The 18272-nt window shown below is 44.9% G+C and overlaps 1 protein-coding gene across 1 annotated transcript in view; it reads left to right on the forward strand.

Annotated features, from left to right (window-relative positions):
- LOC124172756 overlaps nucleotides 1–7893 on the forward strand; it is a 30051-nt gene extending 22158 nt beyond the window's left edge. Inside the window, exons 2-3 of the mRNA XM_046552243.1 lie at nucleotides 2540–6762; nucleotides 7750–7893. Coding sequence (XP_046408199.1) covers nucleotides 2540–6762; nucleotides 7750–7893 — 4367 coding nt within the window. The remainder of the gene's footprint in view (nucleotides 1–2539; nucleotides 6763–7749) is intronic.
- The last annotated feature ends 10379 nt before the right edge of the window (nucleotides 7894–18272 follow it).

An 18272-nucleotide genomic window follows, 5' to 3' on the forward strand; every position in this document is an offset into this window, starting at 1 on the left:
AAATTGTAATCGCTCTTCCTAAGACAAACAAAACCATTCCTGATTTACAGTTTTTTCGATAAAGGAGAAAGAACATTTTTTGCAAACGCATGCATAAATAATTAATGACCGCGGACGCTTACTGCTTTCAGATTCGTTGGGAGACGGGGTTTCCGAATTAATATATAACCTTTTCGTTCCTCATTTCAGCATTAAAATGACTTCGCTATTTCTGCATTTTCATTTTCCAATTTCTTTCATTTAATTGCATCTTCGTGGAAATGTTTTCCCCCGTACCATTTCTTCATTCTTATTTCATCCAGTTTTTCCGCGGTAACTGCAGAGCCCCCGGGGCGTAACCCCCACAAGAGGGAATTACTTCCTTCCCTCCGGGCCTCCACTGTTTACGTGAAACAGCTATGTGGATAATTGTTCATTGAACCTAAATTTTAATCTTGGAATTGAATTCCTCCATTCATCATGAGAAATCTCAAATTTTAAACGAAGTTCTACCGTCAATATTAGCAGAAGTTAGCATCAACATTATTCACGTTGACATAAGGGCGGAAATTTCTAAAAACGTTATAATTGATTGCAGAACTTCGTTCAAAAATTGTTATCGCTGCTCTGAAGACGAACAATGCCATTTTCGATTTACATTTTTCGAGAAATTAACAAAAAATTAATTTGATAAACGCATGGATTCAAACCTTTTCCATGTTTATCTAATCAATATAATTATTTCGTAACGGATGTCCTATAAAAAAATATCTTTGTGCATGCTTTTCCAATTCCATGTATTTCTTCTTATCCTCTATATTTCCCTCCGGACCTTCTCTGCATACGTGGAACAGCTACGTGTGTCATTGTTCATTGAACCTAAATTTCAATCTTGGATTTGCGTTCCCCCATTCATCATGAGAAATTTTAAGTTTTAAACGAAGTTAAAACGTCAACATTAGCCCAAGTAAGCCTCAAAGTTACTCACGTTGACATAAGGGTGGAAATTTCTAAAAACGTTATTATTGATCGCAGGACTTCGTTCAAAAATTGTTATCGCTGATCTGAAGACGAACAATGCCATTTTCGATTTACATTTTTCGAGAAACTAACAAAAAAATTAATTTCATAAACGCATGGATAAACAATGAGTGACCGACGACCCTCGCTTCCCCCGTCCATCTTCACCGACCGCGGTAACTGCAGAGCGCCCGGGGCGTAACCACCCGAAGAGGGAATAATCTCCTTCCCTCCGTGCCTCATCTGTTTACGTGAATCAGCTATGTGGATAATTGTTCATTGAACCTACATATTCAATCTTGGAATTGAATTCCTCCATTCATCATGAGAAATCTCAAATTTTAAACGAAGTTCATGCATGCACTTCATAACGTTTCCCTTTCTTTTCTGAGTTCTTGTATTAAAGTTTATTCCAGCTATTATTTCCACTTCAGCTATGGCCACTAGAATACATTGCATTATTCGTACTAATTCAATTATTGACGTGAATAGCTAACGCCGATCGGGTTTTTGTAATACTTTTAACGAACTCAGTTCCTATCCAGTCCTTCAATATTTGTTTCACTGTGATATTGCAATAATCATTTACAGGCTATACCGAGGACTCCCTATCCAGGTGTTCGAATTTCCTTACATCTCACTGTCTCTTCCAATAAGTAAGTATAAACACAATCTGCCTCTGATACTTTTTTCTCCTTCCGCGATGCATACGCGCTCTAGGGGGTTCTCATGCGTTGCTGCGGGGTCTTTCCATCAGGGCAACTACGACCTTTTCGGTTGGAGTGCAGGTTCACAATGTGTAGTGAACTCCTCCTGCGCGGCAGTTTGGGGCTTCATCGACGGAAAATTCAATACGGACGTAATAAATTCACTCCTTTTCTGCGGAAACCGGATATATAGAACTTTGCGAGATTTTTCAATGGGGGGCGTAGAACGTTACCTTTTCCCGGAGGAATTACCTGATGTGTTAGAGGTAATGGGAAACGTAGTCCACATCGCCGTTTCAGACGTGCACTACGGCATATATCCGCTCACTATCTCAGATGTCGAGGAATACGTCAGGTCACTATCACATGTCCTTGAGAACCTCCTATCGCAAACCCAAAATGACATTGCTTTCATTTTCACCGGTCGTCTCCGTTCAGTTAGCTTTTGGCGCCGAAGTGGCAACATTTACTTATTCGACTCTCATGCTGTGGACTACGACTACCGAACCTGTGGCGACGGTAAGGCCAGCTTGTTTAAATGCCACACGTACGCATCTCTGGCCTCTATGCTTCTTTCATCTAACAATTACAGCCCTGATCAAAACCAATACACCATTACACGGCTCATTTTCACACGCCCAGCGGACGTTTCTTCTTCTGCAGCATGTAGCCAAAGGATGATCGGCACTACGGAAATTTCAGGTATTCATTCACGGAGCAGCATCACTCAGGATCCCAAACTGCTTCACATGAAACCTGTTGTCGTATTATTTAGGTTAGATAATCCACTCACTGCTCCTCCCATGACCGGAAAAAGTATGGGTCGTCCTAAGAACGTGAAACGCGGAAGACCGAAGGTACTGGATACCACGAGAGACGAGCAGTTAGCGGCCGCAAAAAAAAATATGCAACAAAGAGACCAGATGTTAACCTGGGCTCAGTTCGTCGCTACAGCCAAGACAATCCAGAAGTGAATAGGGAAGCCGTGAGGAGGTACGCCGCCGATCACCCGGAGGTTAACAGGGAAGCCGTGAGAAGGTACATCGCCGAGCACCCGGAGGAGCATAGGGAAGCCGTGAGAAGGTACGCCGCCGATCACCCTGAGGTTAACAGGGAAGCCGTAAGGAAGTACGCTACTACGCATCCGAGGGTTAAAACGAGTGCTATCAGTCGATTGCAGGAGATCGATCCGGAGGCATCGCGGCAGACGTCGGTGAGGTATAGGTTGCGTAATCCGGATTTACAGACCATGAGGCACATTCCCGCTGCTCTCGGAAAAAAGATAGTTAGCAATGGCCCCATGGCCTATTGGAATAGAGCGGCACTGGACGATGTCGCGCCTTTCAAGTTGAAGAGGGTATCCCTTTGGGAAGAAGGCGTGCATCGATGCTGTCACTGTGGCGCTAGGCTTTTCGACGAGGAGAAGGAACGTAGAAAGTGGTGCTGCGGGGAGGGATCGTTTAATGTGCAGCGGCTGCCTTCCCTAGACGCACCGTTTTATTCCAATAGAGCATTCTTGGGTAGATCGCGAGCGTACAACGACCTTTTCGCCTTCTGCGCGCTAGAGGTCAGTGGGGGGTACAGGCACCCAAGTGGGCTGTCATTCTTTAAGATAGAAGGTAGGATGTACCACCATGTGCACGCTCTGGAAGCTCGAGGACAAAGGTTCACCACGAGAGGAGGTAACACTCAGTTCGTGAACCGCTGCCGCCTTTACATAGACGACGGCGAAGAACGAAGAAACATAGCGCTAGGAAGAACGCTAAGCACGGGCGTCATTGAAGAAATTGACTGTTACATCACAGGTGTGAATCCGTTCATCGAGGAATTCCGTCGCCTGAGTGCGGAGCCATCAATCGACGCGCATCTCACTTTCGAAGTGACGAGCAGATCCACTCACGGTCCGAGACTTGGAGATAGAGAAAGTGGTATAGAGGTGCACGCCGCCATGAGCACGGAGGACGCAGCATACGATCCTAGGAAATTGACAATATGGAAGAGGAGTGACCGAAGACCGTCCTCAATAGACCTCTTGAGTCCTCTCATGGAGCCGTTCCAATATCCGTTGCTCTACCCCCACGGTAATTTGGGTTGGCACGTGGGAATGAAGGATAACCAAGGAAGAAAACTCACGCAGTTCAACTACGCAAGATGCCTACTGCTGTCAGAATGCCGATTTTCCCACTTGGGGCGTTTGTCGCAGGCGTGGCAAGTGGAAATGTTCGCCCGGTACGAAGAAGAGCGGCTACGTTTCATCCGCTATTCCCAGATTCGATCCTCCTCCGCAACCGCCACGCGGATCGCACCTCTCGACGAACTCATAGACGTAGGAAGACAGGAACAAGGACAGGTTCGACGAGATATCGAGGGTGACGAAACGGTTCAAGGAGAAGGTGGCGTGCGTCCGGGGAAAGTATACCTTCCGAGCACGTTCACCGGAGGACCCCGGTACATGAAGGTCCACTACGAGAACGCCATGGCTCTAGTATCGCGGTTGGGAGCGCCGACTTACTTCCTCACGTTTACCTATAGCGCTCACTGGGAGGAAAATAGAAAGGCGTGCCCCCACGGAAGCAAGCGTAGTGATCCTTCCACAGCCTGCAGGATATTTAGCATAAAGCTCGGGGAATTGATAAGAGACTTGCGTAGCGGAGCATTTCTTGGGCGCCCCGCCTACTTCGTCTACGTCATCGAAATGCAAATGCGGGGTTTGCCTCACGCGCACATAGTTTTCAAGGTACACGGAGGGGAACCAGTACAAGCGGCAGAAATTGACGAGGTAATTCGCGCAGACATTCCATCCGAAGACGAGGCCGGTGGACGACTTAGAAAGTTAGTTTTGCAACACATGATCCACGGCCCGTGCGGTACCGACTACCGCACCGACTTCCCATGTTGGGATGACGCGAAAGGTTGTTGCGGTAAATTTTATCCCAAACCGTCTTGCGAAACAACCCACGTGGACGAAAGAGGTTTCGTTCAGTATAGGCGCAGTTATTCTAATCAGGGGATTATCACCACGCGACGCAGGGAAATTACAGTGCACGACGGATGGGTGGTCCCGTACAACGCCGCGCTGATGTTGAAGTACGAGGCACACATAAACTTAGAACTTGCATCCACTCGCCGCGTAGTTAAATATTTGTTTAAATACCTAATGAAGGGTGGCTCACTGCAAAACGTCACCGTGACCCCGATAGGATTGCAAGAGAACGAGGTCGAGCAGTATGCCACAAAGCGCATGATCGGCGCCAGCGACGCCTGCTGGCGTCTGCTTGAGTTCCCCATTTCTAAATTGGAGCCCACCGTGGAATGCCTTCCCGTCCACTTGGAAGGGAAACAACAAGTCATATACAGGCCTCGCGAGAGTAATTTGACAGACATCGCGTCTTCCGCCTCTTCCAAATTAATGATTTACTTCGACCGTCCGCGAGACCCCATTTTCGACGACTTGACGTACCAGAGTTTCTACGAGAAGTGCATAGTCCACTCCCGTCCTCCGCGTACTGAGGTCTATTTCGAGCACCCCGACGGCGTGCATTACGTTACCGCTCGCAAGCGCGGGGAAAAAGTCTGTAGGTTGCTTTGGATTTCACCTAACCGAGGCGAACAGTATTACTTAAGGATCCTTCTCATGACCACTCCTTGCCGTGGTTACGCCGACCTTTTGTCCCGCGGGGTAGGTCATTGCCGCACGTTTCAGGAAGTCGCGCGTACTTTAGGCTTGATCGAGGACGAGGAGGAATTCAGCGATGCCATGAAAGAGGCCTCGGCGTTCATGCTTGCAAATGCATTGCGGTCATTCTTCGTTCTTCTCTGCAATGTAGGCGCACCAGCGGCCATCCTTTGGGATAAATTTAAGGATGCCCTGAGTGAGGATCATTTAGACCGGCATCCCGAGAACCCCGAGGTAGCGTACCGATTAACTCTTTTAGCTATCGATAGGAGCCTCAGGCGTCAGGGTTCTTGTCTCACCGATCACGGGCTTCCGCACGTCGACGACGAAACTACCGAATTGAGTAGAGAGCAGGTTCGTTACGGCAGGGAACAGTTGAGGTCTTTCGTGGAGGAGTGGGAGCCAAGGCTTTCCGAGGACCAGAAACGTGTTTTCTCCCACGTCAAAACCCTCATCCAGGATGAAAAAAGAGGGGATAGAATATTGTTCCTCGACGGGCCGGGCGGCTATGGAAAAACCGCACTCATCAGCGTCATTCTAGCGTACGCGCGCGGACAAGGATTTGTTGCTTTGGCAGTTGCCAGCTCGGGGATCGCGGCGTCCAACATGGAAGGAGGGACTACGGCCCACAGCATGTTCCGCCTCCCCCTCGATTTAGGGGACGGAACCGGATATTGGAACGTGAGCAACAGTTCGCAGCGGGCTGAACTCGTGAGAGAAGCAAAAATCATTATCTTCGACGAGGCACCGATGGCTCATCACTTTTTGTTTCAAATTATAGATAGGTCACTTAGGGATCTTATGGGTAAAGATTTGCCGTTCGGAGGAAAGATATTCGTCTGTTCCGGAGACTTTAGGCAAATCCCACCCGTCGTGGAAAAAGCGCGCACCCCCGCAGATGTAGCGCGTGTTTCCCTGCGGTCGTCACCGATGTGGAGGACCTTCAAGATATTTTCCTTGACAACGCCACAACGAACGAGTAACTGCAAGGATTACTCGGACTTCCTCCTCCAGGTTGGCAACGGCACCATCGACTCCATCCCCTTCGGCGAGGGACGGCTACAAGAGACGCTGATACCCCTTCGAGGACTAAGGGCTGTGACATCTCTGCGGCAACTTATCGACGAGGTCTTTCCACCCTGCGTTCTGAGCCAACCCGAGCTCTGCGCAAAGAGAGCGATTCTCTCCACGTTGAATGTAAACGTCAAGGAAATAAACGAGTTGGTTCTCGAATCTTACGAAGGATGCCTGCATGAGCTGAGGAGCGCCGACAGCGTCTACAAAGAAGACGACGAGGGACTCGACGTGGACATCCAACTGTTGAACAAGGCATCCGGAAAAGGCATTCCGGACCACGTTCTGCGCCTCAAGGTCGGATCGGTATGCCTAATAATCAGGAATTTGAATATTGCAGACGGACTGGTGAATGGGACCAAAGTCATCGTGACCGCTATTACACGCCGACTCGTCACGGTCAGAATTCCCGGGAAGACACACCTCATCGGCATACCCCGTATCAGTTTCATATTCCCATTCACAGAAGGTTCTCCGCTTAAAGTACTCCGCCGACAGTTTCCCTTGGCGTTAGCATACTCCATGACAGGACACAAGAGCCAGGGCCAGACGATAGAGTACGTCGGAGTGGACCTCAGAACCGACTGTTTCACTCACGGTCTACTGTACGTGTTATTGAGCCGCGTGAGAAGGCCGGAAGACATAATCGTACTCGTTCCGCCGAAGAAACTCATCGATGGGATACCTTACGCCAAAAACGTCGTTTTCACAGAGCTTTTACTATGACGAATTGTTCATTGTTTTCACACATCTCTTTGCGATGACCCCAAGCGTGCCTTCCATCGTCAGCGGTATATATCATTAGGGAGACTAGGTGCCGTGTCTACAGGCCGGTCTCCGGATTTGTAGAGTAGGGAGAAGGCTACCTTGGGTGTTTCCACCGCATTGAGAGTACATTTCCGCGAAGAAAAACAATCTCCTGCTTAATGGGAAGTCACCGTATCCGATATCGTCGCTGGATTAAATATCACTAACGATTACGCAAACGAGGGCCTACTATCTCCTAAGACTTAAGTGGAGTGGTGTGAGTGTGACGACCCTCGCCTGCCTTCCATCGCCATCGGTATATATCGTAGGGAGACCAGTGCCGTTTCTACAGGCCGGTCTCCGGGATCGAGGAGTAGGGAGAAGGCCACCCAGGGTTTTCCCACCACACGCACAGTCCATTTCTACGAAGAAAATCTCTCTACCTATTGAAGTGATGTCACCGATTCCAAGATCGTCGCTGGATTACATTTAATTTACGAGGATGCAAACAATTATCTTCATACTCCGTCATTTCTGTGATTTCAGGGGAGTAGGGTGGCAAACGAACCTGGCCTGCCTTCCATCGTCATCGGCATATACCATCACGGAGACCAAGCGCCGTTACCACAGGCGGGTTTCCGTATTATTCGAGTAGGGACAAGGTCACCAGGGACGTTTGCGCGGAAATAATTCATTGAAGATGGGCCAAAAAATTAACTTTTTATGGACCTTCACATACACGCTGCGTTACAATGTCATTGTCACAGGTGCACACTTATAATACTTTCCTAAAAATTATAAAATAAAATAAGAATTCATAAAAACTATGATCATCTAACCTATGCATGTTACCTTTTTAGTTTGGAAAATATAGCATTAAGTAGTACGCATGAACAAGAGAAAATATACAAAATTAACCAATATCAGTTCCATTAACATTGCACTGTAATACAGTTGTTTCTTTCCCCCTCTTGTACCATAATTTATGCATTACATATTAATTTAATTTTAAAAGAACTGCTATGATATGTTTTGTGATGTTTGTTCTCCTTGTTATTCCTATATTTACATATTTCTTAGTGTTATGCTACTCAACTTTCCCACACCATATCACCGCCTTCTAACCATTTACAACCTTGTAAATCACAATCTGCACGCGTATCAATTTATCAACTTGGAGCCGTCTTACTACCGTACATACATTATTGAAATTAAGTTAAGAAATACGAATAATGTTGCCTCTATTTCTGCATTTTTTCAATAAACCCTGCATGCTTGGAATTCATATCACAGGATCACAGCTATTCCTGCCACACATACGTGAATGTATATTTACCTACACTTCATTTGCATGATCACTGACGCCTTGTATTTATTTCTACGTTCTCCATTACGAGTAAGATGTACGCGTCTTTAAATTTCAGAGTCTGTGTACATTTAGCTAATACTTAGTAGTAGTTGTAGTGCATGCCCCTCTCAAATCCTAACTGCAGCCTCAACGTGGCGAGGGGGTGGCAACAATCGAAAGCCATTTAACGGACTTTACTATTAGTGCTACGTCTTTACGACGCAAGCCTAACCAATTCCGATTCAGTATTCATTTCGCAGGTGAGCACTGCATAAAATTACTTAAGGCAGACTTTGCGTTCTCTCCATGAACGATTGCTCGTGGATAACAATGTCTTCCTTCACCGTATTTGGCTTTCGATTGGCAAATGCAGTGGGTGATAACATCTGTACGCTCGATAGAAAGAGAGAAAGACTGATAACTTTGAGCGAACATTTCTTCTACGTACTTATTTGCAGTGGTAAAACATACGATGCAAACCGGACAACGGGATATATCACGTGCATCCCAACCATTGTCCTTATTGTCAACGTACGTGTATAATGCACCAAATTCCATCTCCGAAATCTTTCCGGATATTATTATCACAGTGGTATATCGGCGGGGGAGGAAAAGGGTGCTTCTTCGCCGCACGGGCGATTTCAACGATCGACAAGGGGAACGCAACCCGCGCAGATAGAAAATTTCGAAAAGAAATTTTAGATCACTGCGGAACGAGGTACGGGCTTCAAACTCACGTGGTCGATACCTTTTCCCTCAGAATACTTACCCATTTATGCACGACGCGATATTGTTCACACCGGGGGACATGGCGACACCCGACGAAGTCGGGGAACGGCGAAGCCGTTAGGGGGAGCGGCCGGCGCAGCCGGCCGCGGGGGGGGTTCTAGGGGGCGTAGCCCCCTAGCGAGCGCGCGCAGCGCGGCGAGTCCTATCTATATACAGCCCTTGAGGTAACTGACTCACTCATGGATACAAATTCCCGACCACTTCCAGAAGTGCTGGAGAGCTGAAATTTGGCACGCGTGCGGGGAATCCGAAATGATGCGGAGGAAAAATCCGAAAACCGGAAGTTTCCGCCACGTGTCGTCGCCAGGACGACAAAATGGCCGAAATCGGGCTTTTTCCGGGGACCGTTTTTCGGTTTTTATTTTACTGCGCGCGAACATTTCGTGCCACATGGATGTTTAATGCATTTTTTGAAAGCTGATAAACGTGGGCACGTAAATATGTAATTATGTTAGTTTCAATTCAAGAAAATTGCAGCCAAAATGGCGCCCAAAAATTGGTTTTTCGAAAATAATTTCATCCCTTCTGCTCCCCTCGACTTAATTTCAAGTGTATGATAACAAAAATGATTATTATATATGCTCACTTGATTCTCCATTTAACTTAGGCAGCATTTTTTTTTGTCACCATTGGCTGCCGAGGAAAAAATTAAAATATGCCGAAAATCGCCAAAAAGTACAATTTCCAAAAGATTAACACGACATTTCGTCCAGTTTTACACGACCGATATCGTTTAGACTTAGTATATGCATAAACATATTCATTTTGTATTAGAAAATTTAAACATTTTTACAATATTGCCATCGATAAACCAGCAAAAAATTAAAAATGGCGGACACTTCCCATTTTTTCCCGGGAGTCCGTTAACTATTTATAGTTATACAGGCGATACATTTCTGTCACACGAACCCTTGATGCACATTATGAAAGCCAATAAATGTTGCCTCCTACTTATGTAATTTTTTAAGTTAATTTACAAGTTAAACGTTTTCAAAATGGCGTCAAAAAATTGATTTCTCGGAAAATATTTCATACTTTCCACTGCCGTCGGCCTTATTTTGTGATTTGGGCAACGAAAATGATTATTATATATGTTCATTACATCCTCTACGAAATATAGGTAACAATTTTCTTTCGTCGTTCTTGGTTACTCGGAAAAAAATTAAAATATTCCGAAAATCACCAAAAATTACGATTTCCAAAAGATGAACACAGGATTTGTCAACTTTTACCTCTCCGATTTCTTTGAAATTTAATAGTTAGATACACCTATGCATTATCTTTTAGAAAGCATTAATATTTAATAAATGATTTAATTAATATAACCGCGAAAAGATAGAAATGGCGGGCACTACTAATTTTTTCCGGGGAGAGATTTACTTTTTATTGTATTACTCTCGAAATATGGATGTCATAGGGGCAACTTCTCTTAGATATGATAGTAAATGAATGTGACCATATAATGTTGTCATTTTTAAACCCCCTGAAAACCCCTAAAAAATTAAAATTTGCATGTATGTAGCCTTTTCGGGTACTTTTCGTCAGTATTCCGCCGCATTTCCAAGCCTTACCACTCATCGCTACGGAATTGATGTAGACGATTGATGACCCCTGGCTGTACAAACCTATAAACCCCCGGTAAACCCACATACACCCCCAAAAAATAACATTTTTCATATAAGTCTACTTTTTGTGTACTTTCCGTGACTATTCCACCGCTGGTTCTTACCCCAACGACTAATACCTACGGAATTTATGTGAACGGATGGTGACCGCCAGGAGTACACTCATATAAACCCCCGGTATCCCCCTAAAATCCCCCCAAATGTAAAATGTGTCATTAAGTCTCCAATTTGGGAACTTTTCGCAAACATTACGCCGCACTACCCGTCCCGAAATATTTGATGAGGGCGAGCCACCGTAAACCATACGGGAAAAAATACCAGAAAAACCCCCGATCGCCTCCTGGAACATCGCCGAAATTAAGATAAAATACTTTAAAGTCGCTTTTTCGAATAGTTTTCGTCACAATTTAACCGGTGCCCCTACCACTTATTAAAACCCCTGATAGCCCCGTGAAACCTCATCGCTACGGAATTGAAGTAGACGATTGATGACTCCTGGCAGTACTAACCCATAAACCCCCGGTAAACCCTCAAACCCCCCCCCCCCAAAAAAATAAAGTTTTGCATATAGGTCTACTTTTTGGGTACTTTTCGTGACTATTCCACCGCCCCCAACGACTATCCCCGCGGAATTTATTTCAACGGATGGTGACCGCCAGGAGTACACACATTTAAACCCCCGGTATCCCCCTGAAATCCCCCCAAATGTAAAATGTGTAATTTAGTCTCCTATTTGGGAACTTTTCGCAAACATTACGCCGCACTACCCGTCCCGAAATATTTGATGAGGGCGAGCCACCGTAAACCATACGGGAAAAAATACCAGAAAACCGCCGATCACCTCCTGGAACATCGCCGAAAATAAGATAAAATATTTTAAAGTCGCCTTTTCGAATAGTTTTCGTCACAATTTAACCGGTGCCCTTACCACTTATTAAAACCCCCGATAACCCCGTGAAACCTCCCAAAAACATTTCTAATAAATCGCCTCTCCAGGTAAAAGAATCGTGAGACCACTGTTCCGGACCCCTACGACTTATCGGCACGGAATTCATGAGAACGATTTGTGACCACTGGTTTAACATAAGTATAAAACCCCTGGTATTCCGATGGAAACCCACGCAAAAAAATGAAAAACTTGCCATTAAGACTTCTTTTATGGGTACTTGTCGCCACTTTCACTCCGCATTGCACTACCCTTTACAATCATCGCTACGTGATCACCGTGGATGATTGGTGACCGCATGCATAATATATTAAAACCCCCGAACGACCCTGGGCACTCTTCTCGGTGGAGAAGAGCATTAATGAGGACTAAGCGGAGCAGCCGCGGGGGGGCTCCTCAACCCCCAGGCGGCGAAGCCGCCCCACAACGAGGAACGGCGAAGCCGTTCCGAGGAGTAACTGGGGTAGGCGAGGGGGAGCTTCAGTAACCCCCGGGCGGCGAAGCCGCCCCGATATTCAAGCTGTGGGCTCCCCCCATCTCTGGGCGGCGAAGCCGCCCTGAAAACGAATAACGGTGAAAAAGTTCCGAAATGCCCTCGCCCTCTGGGCGGCTATGGCGACCATAGACAGGGAACGGCGAAGCCGTTCCAAGTATTTAGCGGGGTATTCCCGGGGGGGCACAAACAACCCCTGGGCGGCGAAGCCGCCCTTGAGCGAGGAACGGCGAAGCCGTTCCGAAGAATGAGTGGGGCGCCTCCCTCATCCCTGGCCGGCGAAGCCGGCCAATAGCTGAGGTGAGATTATTCGACTTCAAAAGCCTTCGAACGACCACCAATGTAGACGGCGAAGCCGGAACCGGGGTTTTTAAGGGGCGGAGCCCCTTAACGAGCGCGCGCAGCGCAGCGAGTCTCTATTATATACAGCGCTTGGGGTAACTGACTGACTGATGGATACAAATTCCCGACCACTTCCAGAAGTGCTGGAGAGCTGAAATTTGGCACGCGTCCGGGGAACCCGAAATGATTCGGAGGAAAAATCCGAAAACCGGAAGTTTACGCCACGTGTCGCCGCTAGGACGACAAAATGGCCGAAATCGGGCTTTTTCCGGATACCGTCTTTCGGTTTTTATTTTACTGCGCGCGAATGGTGTGTGCCACACGGATCGCTAATGCGTTTATGGAAAGCTGATAAACGTGGGCACGTAATAACGTAATGATCTTAATTTTTTTTAAGAAAAATTGCAGCCAAAATGGCGTCCAAATATTCGTTTTTCTATTAAAATTTCATAACTTCCGCTCCCTTCGACTTAATTTAAGGTATAGGATAACGAAAACGATTATTATATATGCTTATGACATCGTCTACGAAATGTAGGTAACAATTTTCTTTCCTCGTCCTTGGTTACTCAGAAAAAAATTAAAACATTCCGAAAATCACCGAAAATTACGATTTCCAAAAGATTAACATAAGATTATGTCAATTTTAACCTGACCGATTTTTTTCAAACTTTGTAGTTACATACACTTATGTATTGTCTTTCAGAAAACATGAACGTTTAATAAATGATTCAATGCATTTAACCGCGAAAAAATAAAAATGGCGGGCACTACTCACTTTTTTCGGGGACTGGTTTGCTTTTTATTGTATTAGTCTTGAAATATGGATGTCATAGGGCACACTTCTGTTAGATATGACAGTAAATGAATGTGACCATATAATTTCGTCATCTTTTAACCCCCCGAAACCCCCTAAAAAATTAAAATTTGCACATAAATAGTCTTTTCGGGTACTTTACGTCACAATTCCGCCGCTTTTCCAAGCCTTACCACTCATCGCTACGGAATTGATGTGGACAATTGATGACCCCTGGTAGTACAAACCTATAAACCCCCGGTAAACCCACATACACCCCCCAAAAAAATAAAAAAATTCATAAAAGTCTACTTTTTTGGTACTTTTCGTGACTAAACAACCGCCCCCAACGACTCATCCCCACGGAATTTATGTGAACGGTTGGTAACCGCCAGAAGTACACGCATATAAACCCCCGGTATCCCCCTGAAATCCCCACTAAGTGTAAAATGTGCCATTATGTCTCCTATTTGGTAACTTCTCGCAAACAATACGCCGCACTACCCGTACCCTCTGAGATTTAGATCCGGAATATTTCATGAGGGCGGGCCACCGTAAACCATACGGGAAAATATACAAGGATAATATATACGGCAAAATATACAAAACCTCCGAAGGAAAAATCCAAAAACCGGAAGTTTCCGCCACGTGTCGTGGCTAGGACGACAAAATGGCCGAAATCGCGCCTTTTCCGGGGACGGTATTTCGGTTTTTATTTTACTGCGCGTGAACGGTGTGTGCCACGCGGATAGTTTATGCACGTTTTAAAAGCTGATGAATGTACTCACGTAAATATGTAATGGTCTTAGATAATTTTAAAATAAATTGCTGCACAAATGGCGTCCGAAAATGTTTTTTTCGAAACAAATTTCATAACTCCCTCTCCCCTCGTCGTAATGGCAGGTGTAGGATACTGAAAATGATTATTATATATGCTCATAACATCGTCTACTTTATGTAGGTAACAATTTTCTTTCGTCGTCCATGGTTTTCCAGAAAAAAATAAAAACGTTCCCAAAATCACCGAAAATTACGATTTTCAAAAGATTGACACAAGCTTTCTTCAATGTTTTCCCGACCGATGTCTTCTAAACTCCACAATTACATACATTTATGCGTATGGTTTCCGAAAATGTAAGAATTTAATAAATGTTGCAGTCGATATAACTGCGACAAAATAAAAATGGCGGACACTACTAATTTTTCCGGGGAGAAGTTTACTTTTTATTGTACTACTATCGAAATATGGATGTCATAGGGGCAAATTCTCTTAGATATGATAGTAAATGCATGTGACCATATGATAAGGTCATCTTTAAACCCCCTGAAACCCCCTAAAAAATTAAAATTTGCATATAAGTAGCCTTTTCGGGTACTTTTCATCACAATTCCGCCGCTTTTCCAAGCCTTACCACTCATCGCTACGGAATTTGTGTGGACAATTGATGACCCCTGGTAGTCATAAAACCTATCAACCCCCGGTAAACCCACATACACCCCCCAAAAAATAAGGTTTAGCCAATAAGTCTACTTTTTCGGTACTTTTCGTGACTATTCCACCGCTGGTTCTTACCCCAACGACTCATCCCTACGGAATTTAAGTGAACGGATGGTGACCGCCAACAGTACACACATATAAACCCCCGGTATCCCCCTGAAATCCCCCCAAATGTAAAATGGGCCATTAAGTCTCCTGTTTGGGAACTTCTCGCAAACATTACGCCGCACTACCCGTCCCCTCTGAGCTCTAGATCCGGAATATTTGATGAGGGCGGGCCACCGTAAACCATACGGGAAAATATACCAGAAAACCCCCGATCAACTCGTGGAACCTCGCCGAAAAAAAATTTAAAAAAATTAAAGTCGCTTTTCCGAGTAGTTTTCGTCACAATTTAGCCGGTGCCTCTACTACTTATTAAAACCCCCGATATCCCCGTGAAACCTCCAAGAAAATTTTTCTAATAAATCGCCTCTCCGGGTAAGAGAATCGTCAGACTTCCGCCACTGTTCCGGACCCCTAGGACTTATCGGCACGGAATTTATGAGAACGATTTGTGACCACTCGTTTTCACACGTATAAGACCCCCGGTATTCCGTTGGAACCCCCCGAAAAAAATGAATACTTGCCATTAAGTCTTTTTTATGGGTACTTGTCGCCACTATTACGCCGCATTGCACTATCCTTTAAAATCATCGCCACATGATAACTGTGGACGATTGATGACCGCATGAATAACACATGAAAACCCCTTAATCCCCCTGGGCACCCCTCTCGGTGGAGAGGAAAATTTATGAGGACTAAGCGGAGCAGCCGCGGGGGGCTCATCATCCCCAAGGCGGCGAAACCGTTCCGAGGAGTAACTGGCGTAGGCGAGGGGGAGCTACAGTAACCCCCGGGCGGCGAAGCCGCCCCGATATTTGAAACGGCGTAGTAAACGAATAACGGTGAAACAGTTCCAAAATGCCCTTGCCCTCTGTAGGGGCTTTCTCTAACTCGATAGCAAGTCTTATCGACGTTGCTGCGTCGTTAGCTTATCGAAAATCTTCACTAACGACAATTGGTTTTCTCTACGCTCGCTTAACGATATTTTCTCGATAGCACTAACGAAAAATGCCGATAGCTTATCGGGGGACTTGGGAGCCCGTCTTAAGCTTATCGACGCCCGCTATAATGTTTTTAGGTATCGGTTGCTCAGTGCGTGGTAAAGTTATGATTCTGCTACCACAAAGGGATAAAGGTATTTTTACTTGAAAAATTATAGATACACTTTTGCAAAGGAGATGGAAAGCATTAAAACGTTTTGCAGCAATCAATGATTATAAAAAGTGGCAACAGAGACATTAGTTTTTGCTGGGGAGTAAACATGTTGTTTGAAGTAGATTTAAGAAAGTTATTTACCTTGTGAAAATAACATTTACACATTCCAATTATAGTGCTCCGATTATTTTCAGCCGATAGTTTATTTAGGCTCGATTGATCGGTCTTAACTTTTTAGGTAGGGATCTAATCACATCTTGAGGAGAGAGCAAATGTAATTAAGCATCTAGTGCAGAGAAGACGACTTAGGAATGTTCAGAATCCTAATTTTCGCCGAATTTTTAATTCAAAACAACCTTTTGAATAACCCCCGATGTGGCCGTAACACTGACGGGTTTTTTGACGCCTTTTTTTGGCTGGCTAACGCCACCGTTCACGAAAATAATTACGGTTTCCCTCATTTACTCAGAACTCATTAGTCGTCACTTTTAACTTTTGCAATGCTGTTAAACTAAGTCCCAACGAAAAATATACCTGTGTTTTGATGGGTACATGCATACACTTATTTTAGTATCATTTTCAGCTGCTGATTGCAGTGATTTCCTATGCCTTATTGTGGCTACCAACGATAAACATTTGATACGCTTTGCTTTTGTGTGAATTTAATCAGTGATTCGATGCCTCAACATGGTGGGCGACTATGAAAATATTCATATTACTTCCTTAAATGCACATTTTTTTCTATGTTTACTTTATTGTGCTTATCTTTGCTTTGCGTAGAATATAATTATAAGTAATAACAACACCAACAACATTAACACTTCCGTAATCTTTACTCAAGAAATTGACCCTAAAAAGCGTTAAGTATGTGACACGAGCTTACAATCACAACACTCACGATGATTCCTTCCATGACATCCGCGTAATCTCGGTATTTGTTATAAACGAATTGATTTAAAGCATCTCAAAATATGATGAAAGCGTCAATAAGTTTTTCTAATTGAATAACTACCGCTGTGGAAGTTGTGGACTTAAAGCGGAAATAAGGCAAACGATGTAAACAAGCCGTGGCTGAAGATGCACTCCGAAATTTACATTGTTACAATACTAATAAAAATAATTTTGTTACTACTAAAATCACGAGAGTGAAATTATTATAGGCGTAGGTGAACGAGTAAGTAGCAGAGAAAGTCCTCTTCAAGATAATTATACTTGAAAATTACGATACATAGTGCACCAAAAGTAGCCGATATTCTTCTATCGACGACTGTTGAATCCTTGAATATACACGCTTATTTACACTAGTTTCCCCCTTATTTTATTTTTTTCTTCATGGAAATATATTACGACACATTATAAAAACAGTAAATGAATCCACTACTAAAATGATACTCATCAGTTTTCTCCATCATTTATTATTCTTTTCCAAATCGACCGGTGCGTTCTTTAGCAGATTCTTGTTTATTTATGGTGACTATTTATCGTTTATTAGTTACCGTAGTTAGGCACTGCTTCTTAATGCTACCGAACGAATAAATCTAGGCATGTGATTGGTTGAAAATTCTAGCCTCACTCGCAGGCGCCGACGGTGTATTGTTTGCTATCGACGAGCCGTGGTCTTGTTTTGCAACGACGAGCTGTCGTTAAGGTGAGATACAGAAACACACTTTCGATAAGAGGGTGTCGTTGCAAGAGAGGACTTTCGTTAACAACCCGTTAACAACAAAACGTTAACGAGTTAGAGAAAGCCCCTACTGGGCGGCTATGCCGACCCCTGACGAGGAACGGCGAGGCCATTCCGAGTATTAAGCGGGGTAGCCCCGGGGGGGCACACCCAACCCCCGGGCGGCGAAGCCGCCTCTCAACGAGGAACGGCGTAGCCGTTCCGAGGAATGAGTGGGGTGCTTCCCTACCCCCTGGCCGGCGAAGCCGGCCACTAGCTGAGGTGAGATTATTCGAACTAAAATTTTTC

Source organism: Ischnura elegans (genome assembly GCF_921293095.1).
Source record: "Ischnura elegans chromosome 13 unlocalized genomic scaffold, ioIscEleg1.1 SUPER_13_unloc_2, whole genome shotgun sequence".
Classification (NCBI taxonomy): domain Eukaryota; kingdom Metazoa; phylum Arthropoda; class Insecta; order Odonata; family Coenagrionidae; genus Ischnura; species Ischnura elegans.